The sequence below is a fragment of the Lepidothrix coronata genome, unplaced genomic scaffold, assembly GCF_001604755.1.
Source record: "Lepidothrix coronata isolate B3197 unplaced genomic scaffold, Lepidothrix_coronata-1.0 Scaffold26, whole genome shotgun sequence".
Classification (NCBI taxonomy): Eukaryota; Metazoa; Chordata; class Aves; order Passeriformes; family Pipridae; genus Lepidothrix; species Lepidothrix coronata.
This window is the reverse complement of record NW_016690206.1, coordinates 7,120,871-7,143,885: the sequence shown is the minus strand read 5'-3', so window position 1 is coordinate 7,143,885 and position 23,015 is coordinate 7,120,871. Positions and strand designations below refer to the sequence as shown.

Genomic DNA, 23,015 nt, shown 5'->3' with positions numbered 1-23,015 from the left:
AACTGTTACTGACCATTACACTAAACAGGCAAAGCAGCATCAGCATGCTATTTTTCCTCATAATAACAACTTCCTCTGCCTTATCTGAGGCCTGTACTTAGATGCTAATCTAATGCTGCTATATTTAAAGAGGAAAATCAACATTTGTCTTCCAAAACATGTACAAAAAGTATCTCACCCTATATCATCATCTGCTGTTTGAATCCTCTAATGACACTATATCAGCTTAAGAAAGGAGGCACAATTCCTATTTCTTATGTGGAAACTGGTATCATCTTTGAACTCTTAAAAATGCACCTGAGCGCACAAAATCCTACACACATTTAATTATGTCCATGGACATATATTTTTATCTAACAGATTGAAATATAACACTATAGTAAATACATTTTACCTTTGCTAACCAAAAAAATCACATTAAGAAACAAAGTTCCTACTTATAACTGTTTAAACTAATCTAGAAGGATACACATAAATACACCAGTTTTCCTCTTACTATTTAGAAAATACGATCAGATTTTATATTTACTACTTAGAATCAAGTTTCTTTCTTGACAGTACAGGTTTTTAAACCATATTTTAAATTTCAATGAAGGAAGCATGTTTTACTTCTAGTCAGCTTGGTTTTGTGCAAGGTTCATTTTAGAAAAGTTACTAAACTACTTAAATGCTAGCCAATTGTAAAGAACTTCTGTTAAACAATAAGTTAGTCCCTATTCTGTAAAATATTCTTGACTGACAGATTTACAGGCTCTACTAAAGGCTTTACAGTTTTTTTACACTGGAAGAACAGGAGCAAGCCTTGCACTTGATGGCTATGCTGGACAGAAACAATGAAAGACCCAAGCCTCTTGCATACAAGTCAGTGGAAAGTCTCTTCAAGACACCACTAGTGAAGATGTTCAAATACATGAAACTATGTTGAATACAAAAACCAAGCATTACTATTCTATTCTGTATAACACCACCACAAGAGTGAATTTATGCAAAAAGCCAGGACTGCTATATACAGACACCACCTTGTATTTGGTGCAAATTACCAAACACCTTAAATTAGTTGAATAAATACATGTGGTGCAGTCTATTTAAACTGCTGCTACTGCTTTCTACTGCAATCTGTTAGATGAGGCATTTTTCCAATGATGGCCATGTCCTCATTTGCCATCATGCACGCACAGCTGCTCTAAGTGCAGTCACACAAAGGAGGCTCACTTGCTCTTCTATCCTCTCTTCCCATCTGGGCAAGATTTATGCCAAGAATCCACTCTCTAGATACAGTAGTAACAATCTTGCCTTTTAGGATAGAGACTTAGTTTTTAATCTCTCTTAATACATTCTGAATAAATTGTAGTAATTGTCTCCTACAAATAACCACCCTTGGGTTGAAATCAATAAATATCCAGCACTTTTATTGTGCTGCTTCTTCCATAGATCTCAAAATACTTAACAAATAATGTATTTTTTAGTGAAAAATATTACTATGTTATTAAAAACCTAGTGCACAATCCATGAAAAAAATTTAGTACTACATACTGTTCTATAAAATTTTGTATCAAATATGGTTTCCTTTGACCCTTCGTTGAGGTGTTAAGCCCAAAGCAGAGCACAAAAATAGCTACATATTACACAGGCATTACTTATTTCTGCAGTGAACTGCATTTGAGGGGACTTCTGAAGTTAACTCAGTGGGGATTCATGGTTTCATTGAACCACTTTTCATATAAATCCATGTGCTGTTATATTTAAAACAGCTGTGAGCAGCAAAACAAACGCTGTTCTTCTAGACTCTACTGTCATAAATCCCACTGGAAATATGCAGTTCCTTCCTCAGTCAGTGATTTAATCCTATTTTGATACACATCTTCACTATCCCCAAACCATCAATCTAATATTCATGCACTTTATGCCACCCAGCACTCACTGTTACTCTGAGCAAACAAACTTGCAACAAGCCACAAATGAAAGTAGGCAGACAAGTATTTAGCAATCCATGTACAACAGCTCTAAGTCTTGATTATTACCTAATCTAAATATTCAGCTAAGATACAAGAGAAATTTAAAAAGAAAACAAACTCTGGAAAGCTTAAATCAAACCACTGACCATTCTTCAGAAAAATCTAAGCTGTTTTATTTTCCTGTTAAACACCAATATATTCAACTAAAAGAGAAGAAATTTGTCATGAGACTCTAAAGTACAGTATTCAAAAATCAGAAATCATTCCTCCTGTCCAATTCTAAAGTTGATATCCCTGAAAAAGTGCCCCTGACCCTAGAAGTCAGTGCAAGAAGTTCAGAAAATCCAGAGAAAGCAGGATACTTAAGAGTTTGCAAGAAAAGGTAATTACTAGCAGGGGTAGCAACTCCATTTTATAGTTATTCTTTTTCTTCCCCCCCAACAGCTTGCATTTATATTCCATCTGCAGAGAATGTCACACAGATTTCTACTTGGTATTTTCAGACAGAAGATATTTCTAGAAGCATATTACAGTATCAACACCAGCAAAAGAATGCTACGTGAACTGACAAAATACAAAGCAAGATAGCTGCCTGCTTCCCTAGCAACAGCAACAATAAGATTGTAAGGTGATTCTGCTTGCACATCCTTGTCCACAATGGTAGTATTAAAAGCTGTACATACCCTCCTTAAGTCTGTGGTACATGTTACTCCTGATGGCTACACAGTGGTTTATTCTACCACTTAAACAATTCACTTCCCCTCTTCACTATAAAAAAGACTTTTATAGATTGGAGAGGCTTTCTCAAGAACTTCTAGACACACAAACTCAGTCTCCAAGGAATAACACCACATGATTACCTTATTTTAGTTAAAAGAATCATAGCTACCCAGTGAAGACTTGCCCCAAAATCAAACCTCAAAAAAGCAGAGTGCCATCAGATACCCTTTCCAATAATTAAAAAAATATATAAATAAAAATGTACTGCTCTCTTAGATACTCTGAGTTATACACATCTACATAGAAATAACAAAAAATTTTTTCAAACAACTCTTCAAGCAGAACAGAAGATAATCATGAAATTATAACTTAAAAGAGAATCTTGTTGTCCTATTCACTATTCTGATTTTATCTACTTTTTGCTGCAGCAAACAGGACTGGTTTTAGAAACAAGCAGAAGGCAAAAAGAAACACTGAAACTTAATACTGAAATGTAGGTTTGTCATGTGTATTCCCTCCTAAAAAGATTAGGAACAATATAAAAATATCAGTACTGTATCCTAGAGGTATGGTAAGTATTTTACTTGCATTCAAAACACAAATGATCTATTCATGTGGCAGAATTTTACTGTTAGAAAAACATCTACCCTCTTTACAAGAATTTTTAATTATAGCATGCCAGTTTACAACCTATCACTAACCTATTAGGTTTATCAAAGTGGACTGTAGTTTTAGATGATGGAGCACGTGAGGACAGCTTCTCTGTCTCTTTACAGGGCACAGAATTTAGCATATCGTCTTTAGAAGTCCTTGAGTCCACTTCAGCAGATAAAGCAAGGCTTGTTTCCTCGGTGTTTCCATGTTTATTGTCATTCTCAGAGCTCTTGATATCCAAGTACCGTCCATTGTCCTCTGAGACTGTGAGAGGCACTTGTTTTAAAGGATGGGGAGCTACACCATAAACTGTTGACACAGCAAAGTTTTCATTCTTGAGAAGATCTATTTCACTGGAAAAGGAAAGGCAAATGAAATATTTCTGTAGCTTTCATAAGAATGCTGTTCAAACCACAAGACTGAAGCACAGAAATAAGGACAACGTACTGAAAAGAGCTCCCTCCTCAACTCCAGTATGTGCACACCACAGTACTAAGGAGTTACAAAGCTAAGAGAAAAGAAAACCTATGCAAAATACATCAGATTATGTTTCAAAGAAATAAAGAAGTTACATTGAAAGAACAAAATTGATTACAAGATTAAATTATATGGGCAATAATAGATATAATCACTTTGAAGTCTCCTCCTTTTTCTAACGAAATACCATGTATTGAAAAGGAAAGACTGCCCTGCCCTGAAGAATTCCTAGTAATTTCATACCTGTAAGTTGTATGTTTCCATATATGTGCTAGAAAAACACTTGAGAAGTTATCCAACATTTATCAGCAGTTGAGAAGATTGGTAAGTACATACCTCTCAAGTCTTTGGATTTGTTCCATCAAAGACCATTTCTCACTGTTTAACACACTGATTTGATCTTCTAATTTTTGCACTATTAAACATTGCTAAATACAAGATAGAAAAAAAAGAGTTTAGTACAATAAAGTAATATTGCAAACAGATGTAACATTTCTTCTGTACAGTCTTACTTCTATTGACTGTGGCGTTGTTTCAAATACAGGGACGGTCCCAAGTATAGGAGTATCAGCCTCTAACTCATCGTCTTCTACACCAACTGATGCATCCACCACATCTTTTGCAGTAACATGATGGTTTCCAAAGTCACGGTAGAGTTGTAACAGGTCAGGAGGTTTTGGAATGTTCAATCCTACATCATCCCAAAGTTCAAAATCCTTCAAAGGAATTAAAAAAAACTAAAGCATACAAAATACTTCCTTTTATTTTTGTTTCTCTTCCTCATTTGACCACAGGCCATACAACAGCAAAATAATTACATCAAGACTGCATTGTAGTAAAGTAGATGAAAGCTTAAATCAAATAGCAAGAAACAACAGCAGAGAAAGGATCCACTTCATGAAGCAATGCACTTTCATCCTAAAGGCAGCTCTAGGTAACATACTAAAGACAGGACCTTTCAAAACCACACAGATTACAATTTATCTTTTTTCTAGGACATGAACACTTTTTAGAATCAGAAATAACATTGCTCAAATTCTAGCAGAAGCCAGTGCAGCTGATTGAAGGCTTTCTACTGATAGAGGTATTGGTTTTGTTCCCATTTCAGCCACAAGTACAGGTGTAATTTCCCAGAGGCAGACTGTTACAGTACCGCAGAATCATTTAGAACATTAGACATAAAAGCGATCATCTTAGCTATGTTTGGAAAGATCTAAGATAACACCTTATGACAGAGAGCTTCTTCAACACTGTATTAAACGACACAGGGTCATAAAGTACACTCACATATATGCCCAGATCACAAACAATGAGTAAATTGTATATCCTGCACAAATCAACTGAGTATGATTTAAGGAAAAGATTATGTTCAAGATCCAGATCTGTCACATCAGAATCCAAGAAAGTATACAGGTACCTATAACTCACAGTAATTCGCTTCTTGTTTTGCTTCCTTTAAAGAACACAAATACTGTTTCCTTCCTATAATTTTTGGGAAAATACCCACAAACTGCTGTGTTTTCAAACCAAGCTTTATATATGAAAATGCTAACTAACATATTTAACTTTTAGAGTAATCATATATATATGAAGTGAACTACATGCTCAGGAGAAGTCATTTTAATTCACTTGAGTTTATGACAAGATCAGAATATGGCAAGCAAGCATGTAAAAAAAAACCAACCCAATCACAAGCAAACTTTACCTGATCATGATTTTCATCTGAAAATGTTATTGATGTAAGCTTGTAACTATTCTTCAATAAAAATTCATTAACTAGGAAGTTTAGAGCTCTTTTCTCAAGAGGTCTGATTGGTTCCTGGAAAAAAAGAAAACAATACACTACATCTTTGGTTCATCTTTATTCCCGTCATAAAGTCCATGCAAAGCTCAGTTATCACCAGCCACCTACCTGAATTTCAGGACTTGATTTATAATTTTTTCGTTCCTGCAAAGGAACTTCATTTTCTGGAGAGGAAAAAAAAGTAACTAAATTTTACTCTCTCATAGAGGATGAGCTCAGCTACTTCTACATTGTTCAAAGTAAAGACTTAAGAAAAGGTTTATGTACACCACCTGCAGCCTGAGTCAGGTTGGCTCGAAGGGCCTGTATGGTCTCCTTGGCTTTCCGTAGTTCAAACTCCAGGACTGGACAGGGATTTGGATTAAACATACACAGGCATCCAACCAAGGCAAGGGAAACAAAAATAAAATATAAAAAGCAAGGATGGGTGTGAAAAAAAATATACTGTTTGTATTAAACAGAAAGCATGCAATCTTTATGGAACTTATGAACACATGCAGCAGAGTTGGTCTGAAAGCAAACTGGTGAAGGTTTTCCATAGTTTCGTTGGCCTTAAGTTAGCTAAACCAAAATTTCAAGCTGTCTGACAAGGACTCGCTGTAGGGTTTTGGGATAGTATTTGGGAGCTGATATTGTCAAATGTTTTGATTTCTTGGGGCAAGGGGAGTATACAGGAAATCAGAGCACAGATCTAAAGGAAGCGAATAGGTGCTGTCAGCAGAGGAAGCTGTCTCCATGTAGCAAAGCTTAAACCATGAAGTGAATGTACTGTCCCACTGAGACTACAGACTTCTGGAAAAAATTATACACTGAAATTTTAGTAGTTTAAAGGGGAGATTTTGAAACACACTTTGTTTTACTGCACAAAACAGAGTAGTTTTAAATCTCTATTTAAAAATAGAAGAGTCTTAGGAATACCCTAGAGTTGATTAAGATTTTGCGTTCAATTGAATACATTGAAGAGATGCACAACCAAAAAAAAAAAAAGGCAAAAAAAGCAGCTCTTCTACAGTACTTATAAAGAAACCTGAAACAAAAAAAGCCTTTGCTCCATTATTCTTAGAAGTTTATAGTGATTCCAGACTCTACAACACTTTAAAAGATCTAGAGTCAGCTTTAGAGTCAAAAATATGTAATTCTAGCGGCTGCTATCACCTACTTCTCCTCTCCACTCCCCTGGTCACTGTTACGTGTTTCTCATGTTCCAGTGTTTCCTCCAAAAAGGGCCAGTGGTGCTTTGTTTGCACTGGGGTTTCATGTGTTTTGATGTTGAGGTCATGTATGGTGGCTTAAGTTTTAAAACCCTGTACTTTTGCAAAACACAGAGCAAATGTTCTTTTAATAGCCATTTACAATTAGACCATCTAAGAGAACCTATTTAAGGAATTACCAGATAAATAAATGCATTTAATTAATTCTCAGATTAATCTAATCACACTCAAAATATACAGTCACCAGAAAGAAGGACTCTTATACTTAACTAGAAAAGATGAGCACAAGACGGCTACAACACTGAACTGTTAGATAGCCTATTCAGAATATTTTAATGTCTACCTTATTCCCATGCAAAAAAACCCCCGTTGTAGCTGCTTTTAATAAGAAAATATCAATGATACCTTTAATCACTTCCTGGAAACAATTTAACACGGACTTTTGAAATATGTACATAGAGGACAATGCATTGTAGAATCACTGCATTGGCTCTAGATTGCATGAAATGCTACTGAAGGTTGCAAATAAAAATGTTTCCTCTTTTGAGCATCTGTCGCTAAGACTTTTGATAATTAGCACGCATGGAAAAAAGATTCACTCAGTTTGCAAATTATCCATAAAAACTGAAGGAGTAACTACAGTACACCACATTTGCTACATGAAAATAACTAGTTTGATGCACAGAATTTTACTGCAGCAATACAAAAGCGCAACTGAGGATACAATGAATAAAATATGTAAAATCTCTCTAGTATTCAGCAATGCTGATCTGCAAATACTTCTGTGCAACAAAGTTAGAAAATGCTCTCATAGTTAAGTACCTAATTTTAGCACTTCCTCGCATTTGAGTTACTTATTCACAGTTACAATTCTAAGTTGTAAACTACTAATTTGTTAGTTTTTGAAAATTGTAAAGAACTCAAATTGAGTAATTTTTCTGACAGAAATGACTATGTGTTAACATTTTACTCTTGTAAAATATTTTCAAAGACCAGAACAGTTGCAGATCAGGAGTGCCCTGCACTAGAATGATATAAATAATAAAAAAAGTTAGAAAAACAACACAAACTATAAAAACTCAGGAAATTCCATTAAGGAAAATAGGAATAAGACATGTCTGAAGGCGTGGAAAGCCAAAAAACTCAGGTCAGACAAACCCATGTCAGACGGCAAGAATTAATTTTTAGTGAACTGTGATGATGCTGAAAATTCTTAGAAGCCATTAGGACTTTACCCATTCAACCTTAAAAGTAGATGACTCTGCTGCATGTTTTTCTGTTACACAGATTCTAGACATGGTATAGTTGAGAAGCTGTCACTTCGCAGCCACACAGTTCTACTACAACACAGCATTGTTACAGTTGTACCTCATCCAGCCTTACTAATGCCACCATTACAATTGCCACCATACAAACCTTGATGATTTCAAGTCGGTCACAAATTCAGCTTATATTTGAAGAACTTTGTTTGTATTTTTGTTATATAAGCATAAATACTTGTAAGTATCTATAACATAATTTCAATCAAATGTTAAATTATGATAAAAAGGTCTTTATTTTAGAAGTTATACTGAAATGTGATCTTCTACCAAAATCTGTAATGATTTTTAACTCAGCATGTGTACTAATGAAATCAACACTGGAAATCCCCTAAATAAAAAGGCAACTTCTAACCCCATTCTTTGTAACCATTATCAAGTACTGACTTTTAACATAATAACCTGATCTGTCTCCCCCTCTCCTTCTGTTAGGAAGCTGTAGCACCTTAGAGAAGTTACACCTTCAAAAGCATTGATAAAGCCAGCTAAAGTTTAACTTCATGCTCAAGTGAGCTGATAACACGTAGAACTCATTGCATCTGGTGAAGGAGCAGACACTCCTCAAATGATACACAAAAGCTTTGCTGCAGATAACCTTGGAAAGAACCCAAGTGACACTCCTCTACATCAGGAAAGCAGAGAACAGAAATTTGGAGCCTTGAGCTCAGTTTATCTTCCTGCCAGGAAAGGGCATTTCTGAACAATCTGGCTTGCCTTAGGGGAGACAAATTGAAATGGATCTCTTGCTTCTTATTTATAAAAAGAACTCTAATCACGACATCTACCATTCTGAAAAAAAATTAAACTTACTCAAAAAGTGAATCTTTCAACTGAGCAACCAGGCATTAGATAAAGATTTTCAGATTAGCCATTTTTACATGATTCAGTTTTCAAGAAGCTAACCTAACACACCTTAAAAGAGAAGTGCATATCAGGAGTAGCATGTCTGCTGAGCTTTGACATTTAAAAGTGAAGTTTCCTCAAGGATCTTATTCTATTCACTCATATTTGTTAATGACTTCATAAGTTTTTGGATCATAGGTTGAGAAGACAGCTATAAAAAACAATCTGAGATTTGGGATGGAACAAGCTGAAATCTACATGAACAGCAGTCTTGTTGCACCAAGGCCAAAAAGCTGAAGAATTAAACAGTATTTCTAAAATTTTTTCAATACTAGCTTTTGTATAAGCAGTATTATTTCCAATTAAACCAGAATTTTACATTTCACTTATGAAATATCTTGTTAGACTTTTGCATACTTCACTATGAAGTATTTCAGACAACAGGAGAAAGGCAGTTTTGTGTTGTGAAGCCACAAGACGGCATTCAGACATTTTCTTTTAAAAGTAGTTCTCCTCTGAAGTATCAAGGGCCCTTGGGCTTACCTAGTTTTCCTCAAACTTTCATACTGTTACAAGCTTTGTTGTTGGTTCCTTAACTGTTATTTTGAGATCTTCCTCCTTGCAAAGTAAATGTAGAACTCCAGATGTCCTAAATCATGCCCTTTAAAACACGTATGATATCCCATTACATTTGATGGATTTGTATATACATTTTGAGTCAATCAGAAAAAATTTAAATTCTCTGACAATAGTTAGCAACGAAGCCACTATCACAAACATACTTCAGGACCTAAGGTGTCCCAAGTCCCACTTTCCTGAAACAAGCACCAAGAAGAAAAGCAACCTTATTTACAGTTGTTGCGAAACACTTCAGGACATAACACAAACAGACCTGAACCAGAAAGTTGCATTACAGCATGAGATATGACTACCACACTACAAAGCTTAAGATCACCATGAGAGTTCATGAGCAAGATAATGGAGAACTTGTTGCCATAGTGGGAAGCCAACACTTGACTCGGCAACCTCATTAATGCTTTTGAGTTAATGAGACAGGACCAGATACAGAGAAAACCTCAACTACAGCAGACTTTTCTTCAGGTTCAACCCTTGGAGACCATCAACCTGGAACGAAATTCAAGAGGCTTACAACTGCTTCACAGGGCCTGAGACAGGAAATGGGAAGACAAAACCCATTTTCAGGATAAACAAACTGTACACATAGTGTTAGCACATGACTGTTGTATTACAGATGCCTTTTGAGTTCTGGTTTTTTGGTTTTTGTTTGTCTGTTTTTTAAGATTTTCCTCTGATTTTGATTATGCACAAGTAACAGTAATCATTAAAAAAAGAAAATAAAAAGGTCTATAAAAAGCAGAAACTGTGAACCCAAGTCTAGATAAATGAAATTCTCAAAAATAATCCAGTGGTTTTTGAGCTTGTCTCTTCCCTTCAAATCCTGACACAGACAGTATTTCATTCTGCTAATAAGAGATACATAGTCTAGCCAGAAATCAATGCTAACATAGGGAGATCTGAGAGCATAATTGATTGAAATGGAATTTGACTATGACAATTAACTTTATTATCATGAAAAACAAAACGTGTTTTTAAAATTATCAGATTCTTAGAATAGTAGGTGTGAAAGGTAAGTTAGCAATAATAAGGATTCTGAATTATGGAAAGTAGGGGTTTTAGATCACAAGCATACTTGTGCACATGGTCAATTTAAGATGTGGCAGAAGATTCAGTTCCTTAGACTGAATGTCAGATGACCTATTTAAAGCAAATGCTGTGGGTATTTGACTTCAAGTTAGGTATATTCTTATTCCACAGGAAGGGAACAGGTTTTCCATTCTCTTGTTGTTTTATGAAAATTAGTATTTGGAGGAGGTTTTTTAACCCTAATAAATCCTTCAGTACTGAGTTTATCTTAGCAGCATTTCAAGCACTGAATACATGAGTTCAGATTCAAGACTTATCAATCTTAGAGAACAAGTTATTTACATTTAGTAAATTGTAAGCTGTAAGGATGCAAGTATTTTTTTTGAACTCTTAGTGGATTACAAATGTATTATCCAAATTGTTAGAAAGCTCTCATTTTCATTAGGATTGGATAGATAATGAAGAATGTTTTCTAAAGTGCAGTTAGTTTTCTCATGCTTATCTACATCCTCAACTTGCATCTTTTTAGTCAAGGTCGTAATATCACAGAAGAGACTCACTTCGCTTCCTTCGATCACACTTCCCAAAAGAAAAGTTTACACCAACTCTTCAAAACGTGTTTACTTCTATGCCAAATTTTGATTCTAATGCCAGATGGAATGAACTGGGCTAACAGTTTTGAAATACTGAAATAAATTTTCAAGTCCTTTTGACTTGGAACCAGTTTATGGGTTACATTTAGTGATTGATGTGCATTTATGTCCTATCTTTCATTTGACTAGTGAATTGGTATGGAAATCATGCATTCTGTCCAAACTGTAAAAAACAAAGATAGCAGCATGAAAGGGTGCTTACAAAAAGAAACTACTCGAACCCCACTCTGAGAACTATCAAAAGGAAAATATGGCTATTAGATCATGGCCTCAAGTTTTCACAACAGATTACAATGTTATCTCCTAATCATCAAAGCTTTTCACAGCAAAGAAAGAATTCGAGAAGAAATAAGCAAAATGGACTTCCATTTAAGTTTCAAACTGCATTTGCAGCTAAGAACTACTTCAAAAGCAGAAGTTATAAGCCAGAGTTTGTTCTAAGAAGGCACTAGATATGCAAAGTTTTTGAAACCTCTGCTGTCATAATTTTTTTATGTGCAAATTAAATACTTATCCATTTTCTGAAGTTTATTTCTCAGAAAGATTGCTTTAAACAGAACTGAGGCAAAATATTTTAAGCAGTTATGACTGAACCAGAATTTTAAGTAGAAATAGGATATTTTGGAAAACTTTGAGTCTTCATGAATATCCAGAAATAATATTCCAGTCTTGCTTTGTTCAAATTCTTATGACGCTTTTTGAAAACTGGGAAAAACATCTCCAAAGGGACATAGAAATGTCATGTAAATATCCAGACATATAATTTCTTTGTCGATTACATATGACAGCAGTCAATCAACTATACTGTAATTGTCCAAAATATTGATCTATTGTAGGATTACTTAATTAAATTTAATATTTATTTTTAGGGTATATTCATTTCATACTGGGAGCAATCATTATTTTGTTATTAATGTTCCATCAGAAGATTAATGGTTCTACTGGATGTCAATTCTGATTGGGAATATACTTTCTATAAGCACATCTAATCCAATTCAGTTACTAAAGACAGCACTAAGCACAGATCAAACTAGCTCTCTCAGTAATACTATTGACAAGTAATACTGTCTAGAAACAGGAAAATCTACTAAGATGATGAAAATAAATAAAGTATTGGAAATTTGCTTGTTTCTTCCTTGTATTCCAGGACACAATTCAGAAGCACTTGGGTTCCTAAAGCAATTTGCTTAGAAGATTAGTTGTCTATTTACAGCTATTGCCTCCTTGAAACAGACTACTTATATTGAAAAAGAGAGTAATTAGATAGTAATAAAAATCTGGAAGTTTCCATATAAATTGAAGAACACTAAGTCCCTATAATTCTAGACCAGAGCACCAAATACCTGAATTTGCTTCATGTTCATGAATTTAATCCAGTCCTTTAACTCAGTAACACTGACCAGGTAAGAAAAATTAGATTTTCCTACCACTTTTGTTTCTTCTCTCTGGTTCAACACTGGTTGCCATTTCAGACTAACTGAGAGAGAAAAATTTCTGAGTCAAGATCCTTTTCAGAACTGTTTCATCAGCCTTTTTGTTGCTTAAGAACATGACAGTGCTTCTGCTAGGAAGCTGGTGGTTCAGAGTACGGACAACAGCATGGAACAGAGACATAGCAGCTTGTATTATTTCAGGTTTCATAAAGCTTGACTATGTGAGCAGAAGTCCCAGCATCGACAACCTTCATGTACTTGTGATATTAAACAGCATTAAGTGACAAGAAGTAAACAGAGTTCTGCAGCAGTTTCCAGAGAGTTTTATTGGGTTTCTCTACAGAAGCCATGAATAACTTAACATCTGAACTTAGAAAAAAACCTGGACTAGAGAAATATGGTTCACATGCAAAAGAGATTACTAAAATAATCTCAAATATAGAGAGAAGGTTCTGCCTTTGGTGAGATAAAAGATCCTGAAATTAAAAGTGCCAGAGGCCCCTAAGTTGAGAACAAGAGGCAAATAAAGCCACTTCCTTAAACCATTCTTACACAATCAAAGAATCAAATGGGAGAAAAAAGCACTACAGTTAAGATTTGTAGCAGACAAGATTTACGGAACTAAGTAAATCCCAAATTTGCTCTGGGTTTGGAAATGCTTATTTGACTGATCTACATGAAAGCTATATTTAAGAGATGACTCGAAAGAAATTTTTATATCAGAAATCTATCATACACATAGTAGTCACAGAATACTATGTAGAATATTTTAGCATATGTTTCAGTTAGAGAGTAGTAGTCAGTAGACAATATCAAGATACAGTTCTATTGTCAAAAGCTGGGCACAATATTTAAGTATACTGCTTATTTCTACCCTAGCAATATCTGGAATCGTACAGAAGTACACCTGACTGAATATTTAGTTATTGTAGTAGAAATGTCTAAAACATGATATCATCAAGTGACTAGTTAAACCACTACAGTGAAGTCTTGTCATCTTCAGAAATGTTAATTTAAATACATTTATGCTAGAAACAAGTCTACCAGTAAAATTAACATTCTAAGATTCCTAAATCATACAGAAAACTTACCTGCTACTCTTTCGTCTGTTTCCCTATTGCCATCATCAGAGTATCTTGCAAAATCTAAGGAATCAAGAGTACTGATGCTTCCAGCGCGATCTTAAAGGGGAGGAAAGAAAAAAAAAAAAAGATATCAGAAATAACCCTGAAGAGCTGCCTGTCTTTGACAGAGAAAGACAAAACACATTATAAATTGAAGGCTAAGTAAGTTCTGCAAGACTGAAGTTTTAGTGCATTTTCTAAAAGTGTCTCTAAGTAAAGACTACGTCAGAAAATTTGAACAAAAAATACAGCATTGCAACAAGTTCACTGAACAGCCTGTAAGAAATTCACTTTTGCTCCCCCTAAAAGGTGGTGTTTCTACCTTGTACGCAGCAGGTGAGGAGCACTGTAGTGTAGCGCTTCCCCTTTTACACAAGGGCCAGGGACCTTGGCTTGGACATGCAGGTGAGCACTCACAAGAAACCAAAGAGGTACAAACTGTTGTGCCACAGGTTTCAAGCAGTTCTGTTCCCATTTTACAGAAATTTTTAACTGCCCCAAATATGCTACTTCCTTTTCCCATTTTTTGTATTTTGAGGCATGTTACCACGACCAAATACTTTTCTACATCCCCTAATCTAGCCACTAACTTCACTATATACCCACTTAATCAACGCTTACCAAGAAACATATTACCTAAGAAAAGCAAAGGAAGTGCAGTTCATGCTACTGCAGGCATAACATTCACATTCTAGAATTAAATTCTTAATTTAAAAAAAAGAAAAATGAAAACATTCAAGAAATTCAGTAACAAACACAAGGTTTTGATCTGATCCTGACATTTTTCATTTTAGGGGAAGGAGAAAGAAAAACGATCAAGCAAAATGTAATTTTGATAATTTCAAGTCTGTTGATGCACACATTCACCTTTTTATCAGAAAAATGCATAAAATACTCAGTAACAGAACTCAAAATAAACTGAACATGTTCCTAACACAATTGAACATGCAGAAATTATATTAAGTACCTTAACATCTTTCCCCTCCCTTTGAAATTAATTTTTATGTAGCACTTCAGAAATAAATTTAATTACATTAGAGCTGTTGTCACATTAACAAAGAACAAACTCCATAGAGTTGTCAAGAAAACCTCCTAACTGTCAGTGGAAATAGAAGTAATTTCATCACTTGTCAGTCAAATTTTGTCATGACTAACATCTCTAAGTATTTAACCTCTCCTCTCATTCTGCGTTATGTAAAAGAAGTTTTCTGAAGGGTTGTTTTTTTTATTAATTAGTTTCTTTTGTATATTTATGCCTAAGTTGTCCCGTAAGGTCTTGTGACATCCTCTCTACATACAGACCAGCACTGGACTGAAAAAAGAACACCTGGATTAAGACTGATTAAAGTATCTACACTGAAAAGCTACAGAGAATACTAAATTTGCCAACTCTAGCTGAGTGACACAGTAAAAACAAAAGTGCCTGGCAACCCTAACTTGTTTGTTCCACGGACATAAAGTATATGGCAGTATATAGTTTATATCTAATAACAGGGTTTTTTTCCTATTACTATGCTTTCTCATCCAAATAAGGACTGTTGCTCCTCAATGAGTGTCTATTCAGTAATTGGTTTTAACCCTTATTTTTCATATGCAGATTCTGGTCTTTTCTACTGCATTTTTTCAATATATTATTCTGATTTAATAATTCTCTCCAGGCTGTTCTATAGCGCTTAGCAGCACAGTACAAACTCTTCTTTTTACGGCATCTTTGCAAAATGGACTGTTTTGAAAATAAACCAATGGGGAACCACATTGAGTGGTTAAGTCAAAAGTAAACATGAACTTTGCATGCACAGCATGAAAGTCTTGAGAGCTGACTTTCAAAACACCCAACACCTTGATCAGTATGTACGGCTCCAAATTATTTCTTTGGGAGCTGCAAGATAATTTTTTGAAATCCAATTCAAGACTTGAGTTAAAGAAACAGAGATCCCAATGAAAAGCTGATGTTTAAGAAAAGTGAACCAGTCTCATATAGTATTGCTATGGCAAAAACAGAAATACAACTGTTTCCTCCTACAGTCTTGCCATGTTTGCAAGGTAACAATCAGAGAAACAAGGCTCAAATTTTCAGGTAAAGTCAACCACATCATCATTACTGAAGCATCTAAAGCCATAGGTAACACCACCTTTTTTTCCTGTGACTAATGGTCCACTTTTGAGGCAAGGGCTCTCTCCTGAAAATTGATAAAACAAATCCAGCTATAAAATACAAATGTACTTGCCAAAGCAGCCAGAAAGTTCTTGAAAAAACCTCCAAAAAACAGGTGTCTAGAAAAATGCATGGGGTAATCAGAATCTTTGTCAGGATGTACGAAATGGAAGCTGTTTAAGATGATACCAGTGGCTATGAATCCAACAATTTGCCGTATCAATTCGTTCTACAGCTTTAACAGTCCTAGAGAAACTGAACACCAAGGGTTTTTCACCATTTTAACACTCAGAAACGGCCTTATGCACCACATCTACATGCACAGCAGCAATTTGTAGGGTTGAATGTTGACCATTTAGGTTTCTCTTTATCACTATAGTGTTCACAATAACAGCAAACATCTGACACTTTTCATACAGGCTGATGTTACAAAGATTCAGATTGATTAAACAAAATGAAAGTCTGCTGAGGAACACCAGCCTCATGGCCTGTTTTCTGCTACGATCATTGCACTCTCCCAGTAATGCTGATCCTCCTTCCCGTTACAAAAAAGCATAGCCCAGCTATCATCACCCCCCCAAGCATGCTGTCATTACTAGAACAAGCCAATTTGGGTGCTAGAAGTCATTATGTCCAGTGTTCAATCTGAAGATAAGGTTTAAAATGAAAAATGTCTTTATGTATTCCATTGGTGGAACCTGAATCTACACGGAGAACTACCTACAGCTATCCAAACAAACAGCTGAAGGAAATGAAACAGTAACAAAGACAACCTATACACACATAACAGGCTGAATGGTATCTTCTCAATTGAGTGTCCCCCTAGATGATATATACTGCCAAATTTCAAGTTGTGAAATTATAACTTCCACAATGCAATGCCAACTAAACGGTCAGCTTGTAATGTATATGTAACATTATCTTATAATGCAACAAGACTTTTACCACTGCTTTGCTATAGGATACTGCCTTTAAAATAAGTGGTGTGGCTAAAGAAGTGCTTCTTCATGGCAAGAAGCCACCAGTGCTGAAGCACTTCAGCTGAGACACCTCCTGGGCAAAGGGGTTCCACAGGCATTAATGAACCATCAGTGCTAAGGCTATACCCTGCCAAGCCCCAGTGCAGGGAAAGCCCAGTCACAGCCACAGCTCCCACTGAGGCAGGTGCTTCAAGCAGTAGGAAAGGAAGCAATGCAGGAGCAGCTCCCTCTGCCTTCAGTGTTGGCACAGCTACTCATTTCTGCCACCCACCTGGGAAGATGGGCTTCCACCACAGCCAGGCTGGGTGAGGTCCAAATGGCAGCTCCACCTCCTCATGCTCACACTGCAAAGCTTGTAGTGCCACATAGTCCTTGCCTGCCCTGGCTACTTCAAAGCTTCTGCCCGAGACAGCTGCGGTGGAGTCAGGGCTCAGGAAAGATCAGGCAGCAAAGGGGCCTGCTGCTTCTTTCAAATGCCATGGCAGCACTAGTGACCTTCTGGAAGTAGGCAAGATGAATTTTGGGGCTGTAATTGCACAACAAAATGAAGCACCTCAAGGAAGAGCCAAGCATCACACAGGAACTGGCACCAGTGGGTTTACACAGCAAAGAGGGATTTATGATACTATGGTATCAGAGAACATGGGAGAATAAGGTGAGAAGGGAAAGCTAAACGAGACAGTTAAGAGAAAATATGACCCAGACCTGTCAGATCTATCATTATCAGTAGGGCCATAGCACACAGGTGCTGCCAGGCAGGGCAGTGCTGAGCAGTGCCCAAAGCTGAACAGCAGCAGGCCGGTCCCATCGCTGCACCTACCCAAAATGTCTCTGTGGGGTAACTCTATCTGAGGCCTCACTCCTAACCAATGTCTTTGTAGGCAGTCATCAGCTGAGGTTTAATTCCTAAAACTAATGCCATCATCCAGAAAATCACGCAATAACATCTTATAATCTCAAATTTTACACTTCCATAAAGGATGCACCTGCTCAGCAAAGGATCTGAGGGTGCAAAAGGTACCTCCCTGCTGCCAACTCAACAGCCTTGTTTGCCAGGAAAATGGGAAGGGCTGTTTGAATGAGTGGAATTGGCAAGGGAAGGGCTATGCTCAGTCACGTAGCTCACCTGAGGAATGTGGAACATCACCATTTATCTGAAGTACTGATAATGGTACTCCACAACACCGAGTGGATGTATTTCAACCACAGTGTTCAGAAAAGAATACTGTTTTCTGAACTGAAAAGAGAAACTTAAAAAGGAAAAAAGAATTTAATTTTTTAGAAGAAAACAACACATTTCTTCACTTTATTTTTTAATAAAAAATAAAAATCTTAGGTTTAAGTTACTTGGCAAATAATATCAAAGCATAATCTTTCTCCTGAAAAGGAGAAGTACACTTGGGCTGAATTCTGTTTCTTTCCCAGAAGGAAATCCAATGTGACACAGCAGTGGGAACTCATTTTGCTGTCTTGAGGTGTGCATTCTTACCAACAGTCCCCTGTGTATGGATTTTAGACTTCTTTCTCTGAATTAAAACATTTTTCAAGCAGCAATTAATTTTTGCTAAAAGCTTTCCTAGTGATTAGCGACAAAATAATTGCTGTCAGCTTCATGTTTCAGAAATGGTAAAGCAAAGTAACAAGAATAGTTTTGACAAGGAGGTATCAACACCTGCAGAACATGGATCACCTCAATATGGGACAAGAAAATGCCATGGGTGCATAGTGGAAAAGTGAAATAGGCTTAGGCTTTTCATAGTACGTACTAGTGAAAAGCCAGGAGAGAGACTTGGATAGTAAAGGAGAGCCTGTGTATAGTTCTTGTCTCCTACCTTTACCAGTGGAATAGGATGAACAAAGTCAGAATGCCAAGATTCATATTTGATACTTTAAGCTAAGAAGGTTTTTTTAATCCATTTGTTAAAAAACGCAATGTTTTTACTTTCATTTGTGAAATTAAAAATCAGGTTCAACACCACACTTTGCTTATTAACTTCTACAATCGTTTAAAATACTGCTTCACTCCAGAGGAATTTCACTTCTTTTCTTATTCCCAGAACTGTCACCAGTATGAAAAGTAGATTTTTGCTGACAGCTTGTGTTCCCTAGGCATATCCAGCTGTCACTGAAAATAGAGCATAACTGTAGAAGTAGGAAAATATAAGATCTTGAAGTGATACATCCCCTTCTACTGACTTACACAATATGAAAAAAGTTAAGTTTCATTCACTCTGATGGTAAAATGAGATTATTTTTACCAGCTTACCTAAAGGGACACCAAGAGGGGTCGCATTAGCCATATTTTCATAATAGCCATATTTTCACAGTACATTAATAAAACAGAAGTTGCATTCTTCTACAAAACCACATTACATAATCTTTACATGAGCATTTACATTGTAAATCATCTAAAACCATAGACAAACTAAGTGATATTACTTATTGACAGGAAGGCTTGAGAAAAAATATTTAAAAAAACTAAACTAACGTTTTAGAAGTAATTTGAATTTATTTTGCAAACATCCAAATCGATTTTTAAAACTACTAGTTGATAAAGCAGCCAAGAAGCTGTCATATTTCCTCTAAGATTACAGGAAATCATATCACCATATACTAACAATCAACCAAATAGAACATATGAAGACCAAGAACTCCATCTTTTTCCTTGAAATTAAAAGATATGTAATGATACTACGCCTGTATAAGACAGATTCACTTTGCATCTCTAATGAAATGTTCACTTGTACTGAAAAATATCTATAACCCTGAAACCAGACTGTTGCCATATTTTAAACTGCTGTGCAAAATAGCTGGCTAACCACATTTTAAGGTGATCAGAGAAATAACTGGCTACTGGAAATTGGGGTTTGATTCACATGCGTATGAACTAAAAGTGAATCCTTCCCAGTCAAGATCAGAGCAGCCTCCCACTGGATATTGCATATACTAGGAAAATATATTTCCCAGTTTAAGCCAAGCTTTACATGAATTACATGGTTATACATGGGATGAAACAGCTGTAGGCAAACAGCTCACACATATCATAGGACCTTTTTTTTGAGATATTAAAAGTCCAAAGTTAATTAGTCTGGATTATAATTTACACCTATCATGCTATGACAAAGCCATCATCTGGACTCCAACATCCATCCTCATACATCACTATTTGGAGGAAAAAACCCAAACACTACTTTGCATTTAAAAAAACCAAACCAAACAAAGAACACTCTTTGATGACCTACCTGATCACTTAATACAGTTCCATTTGTCATTTACTGTAGCATTACCAAATAGGAACATACAACATACCACAGGCTTGGAAAAAACTGTTATGGAACACTGCTCACTATACTGCATACTACAAAGGATTTATATAGAGAATTCTGCATATTCATCCAAGCAGAGCTCTGCTTCCAGGAACATGGAATTTTTAGTTCTTTTTTTTTTTTTTTTTTAGTTTAGTGTTTTAGCATTGGCATTAGGAGTATCACACGAGCAACCTAATCCACTAGTAGTAATTTTATTTTATATTAATACACTCTCTTCATTAAATTGAATTTTCCCTACACAGGATTTCACTATGGAGAAACTAACAAGTCTTCTCAGTTCAGTGTCAGATACAACCCTACTTAAAAGTCACCTCAGGTTAATGCCTTCTAACTTCATCTGAATAAAACCAGATGTTGAAAGTTACATAAGTGAACGACTGAGGCCATCAAAAATTATTCCTTAACATCATCATCTTGATGGTTATTTCTAGAAAAAAAAAAAAAACAATAGAATTCCAGGATGCACTTCTCTGCAGCAGTAGAAATAAGCTGCACTTCATACTTGAACTGGTCATTGACAATTTGTTTTGTAGAACAAAATTTTTAAAATAGGGAACTGCTAAGGTTTAGTTTTACTATGAATTTAAAAAAAAATACAATAGGATAATTTAACCAACAAATATGATACAACTTAATATATGGCAGTAAATTAGACTCCAATGTTATGATCACAATACAAATAAAGTTGTTGGGGATTTTATAAATGTCAGAAAACCATGTAATTACAGCTATATGTGAAAGAATTAAAGCAAAAATTTCTAAGTCTGAGATACTCTTTCAGCTCTATGAAAAGTGAGAAGCTATAAAAGCCCCCTACTGCAATGTTTTGCAACTTACAACACATGGACTCTTATTAAGACAAGCTTAAAAGAATCATGTAGTTCCATGTAACTTCAGAAAACATACAGAAGTTTTTCCTGATGAGTTGTGCTATTGCTTTGAATTAAGATCGCCCTCCTTCCAATATAAAACCCTTCCTGCATGGAAGAACTTCTGGTGGAAAATTCTCCATCCAAAAGAAAATTATGTCATAAAGAGATGAAAACTGAAACTTTAAGGGGTCTGCAAATCAAAGGCTGGAAAAAACCTTCATATACATCTGGAAAGGACAACAGTATCTATTTTATAGAGTACAGATTACCTTTACATTTAGGATGCCCAACCTAACTTTTAAATTCAAAAAGAGATACAGGCACATCAGCAAGTACTCTGATGACAGATCCCAATTGAGAAGTTTCTATGGAAACTACTCAGGTCTGCCACTTTTTTCCTTTTCCTCTATGCTACAAGTACAATGATAGAACTGTTCACTCCTAAGGAAATGCAGATGTATTAATATGTATTTTAGATCTGCTTCTGTTGACGGTAAAGAGGTCTGCAAACTAGGTATTTTACCTACGCTAAATATTCCAGACCTAGAGAAACTAGCCCCTACGGCCATGCAACAGATGGCCTACTCTCTTCTAGAGATACTGATCTAGAAAAGCATGTCCTTGAGTAACTTGCATTTTCCACTGTCCTGCACAATATCACAGGCAAAAACCAGCAGAAGCCAAGGAAACTGGGAACAGAGGCTATTTGAGAGAAAGAATAAACTTACTCTTGTATTTATTGGTACATGCTTAAGCTTCCTATTAATACTGAACTCCACATATACCTATGTGGATAAACCAAATGGCAAGAGAGATACGATTCACAGATGTGGGATAATGCAAAAACTTGAACAGTTTTAATGGTATTCTTTCTACATTAAATCAAAGAATCAAGACATCATGAACTCTTCAACAAATGATCATCACTTCACAGTTTGTATTTGTTGCTACATTATATACCAACTGAAATATGTATGTTGTGCAATGCATATGAATAAATGAATTAAACTATTTAATTGCCCACAAATGCTAGTTAAAATTTCTTTAAGCCTTACCGAATTTCACAAGACAACTCTTGAGTAATATTACTTTGAGAAGTCTTAAATGACTGCTGCGTTTAAAACTCCTGGTATGTTTCAACTTGTTCCTAGCTTACCAGTGCTGGATCAGTCAGCAAAGCAAACTTGATCCACGGCAGCAGATACCTGATCTAGCATAAAACCTTTACAGTAGAAACAGACTTACACAACAATTTTTTAAACCAATTTGAGTCTGCAGAGTAAATTTTACCAGACAAAGACATTCCACATTGCTATGGTAACTCTGGGATGGAATGAAGAACCTTAAAGTAATTCATAGCATCAGGCACTAAATTGCAAGCAGCTAACCTACCAACCTTGCTTTGCAACTGCAAGTGCCTCTTTTGCTCTCTCCCACATGTTCTTATTCAATAAGACCTGCAGAATTTCAAAGTTGGTATGCTCTGAAAAGACTTCAGACCATTATCAAATGAAAGGGAAACTTAGTTAAGTAAAGCTACCAGAATAAAATTAACTTTCAAGCTGTCAGTGCAATCCACTTACAAATTACCTAGAACAGACATTCCATACTAGTCCATGATGGGCAATCCAGATTGAAAACAGATGATCAATACACTTACCTACTTCATATTAATAACAAGATATAAAAATTCATGGAACGTATATGAGGGTAAAACCCCTAAAGCTACTCAGAGAAAACTAATCTATGCTTGCTGGCCAAGGACAGGAAAAAAAAACAAAACAGCAAAACCCAAACAAACAAAAAACCCCAACCACCAGA

The 23,015-nt window shown here is 35.8% G+C and overlaps 1 protein-coding gene across 2 annotated transcripts in view; it reads right to left on the bottom strand.

Annotated features, from left to right (window-relative positions):
* KIAA1468 (KIAA1468 ortholog) overlaps nt 1-23,015 on the bottom strand; it is a 76,088-nt gene that overhangs the window by 45,283 nt on the left and 7,790 nt on the right. For both annotated transcript variants that reach the window (XM_017809391.1, XM_017809390.1), the window contains exons 2-8: nt 13,826-13,915; nt 5,883-5,954; nt 5,719-5,774; nt 5,512-5,625; nt 4,319-4,522; nt 4,143-4,234; nt 3,377-3,682 (exon numbers count right to left, since the gene is read on the bottom strand). In XM_017809391.1, the coding sequence (XP_017664880.1) occupies nt 3,377-3,682; nt 4,143-4,234; nt 4,319-4,522; nt 5,512-5,625; nt 5,719-5,774; nt 5,883-5,954; nt 13,826-13,915 (934 nt within the window). The remainder of the gene's footprint in view (nt 1-3,376; nt 3,683-4,142; nt 4,235-4,318; nt 4,523-5,511; nt 5,626-5,718; nt 5,775-5,882; nt 5,955-13,825; nt 13,916-23,015) is intronic.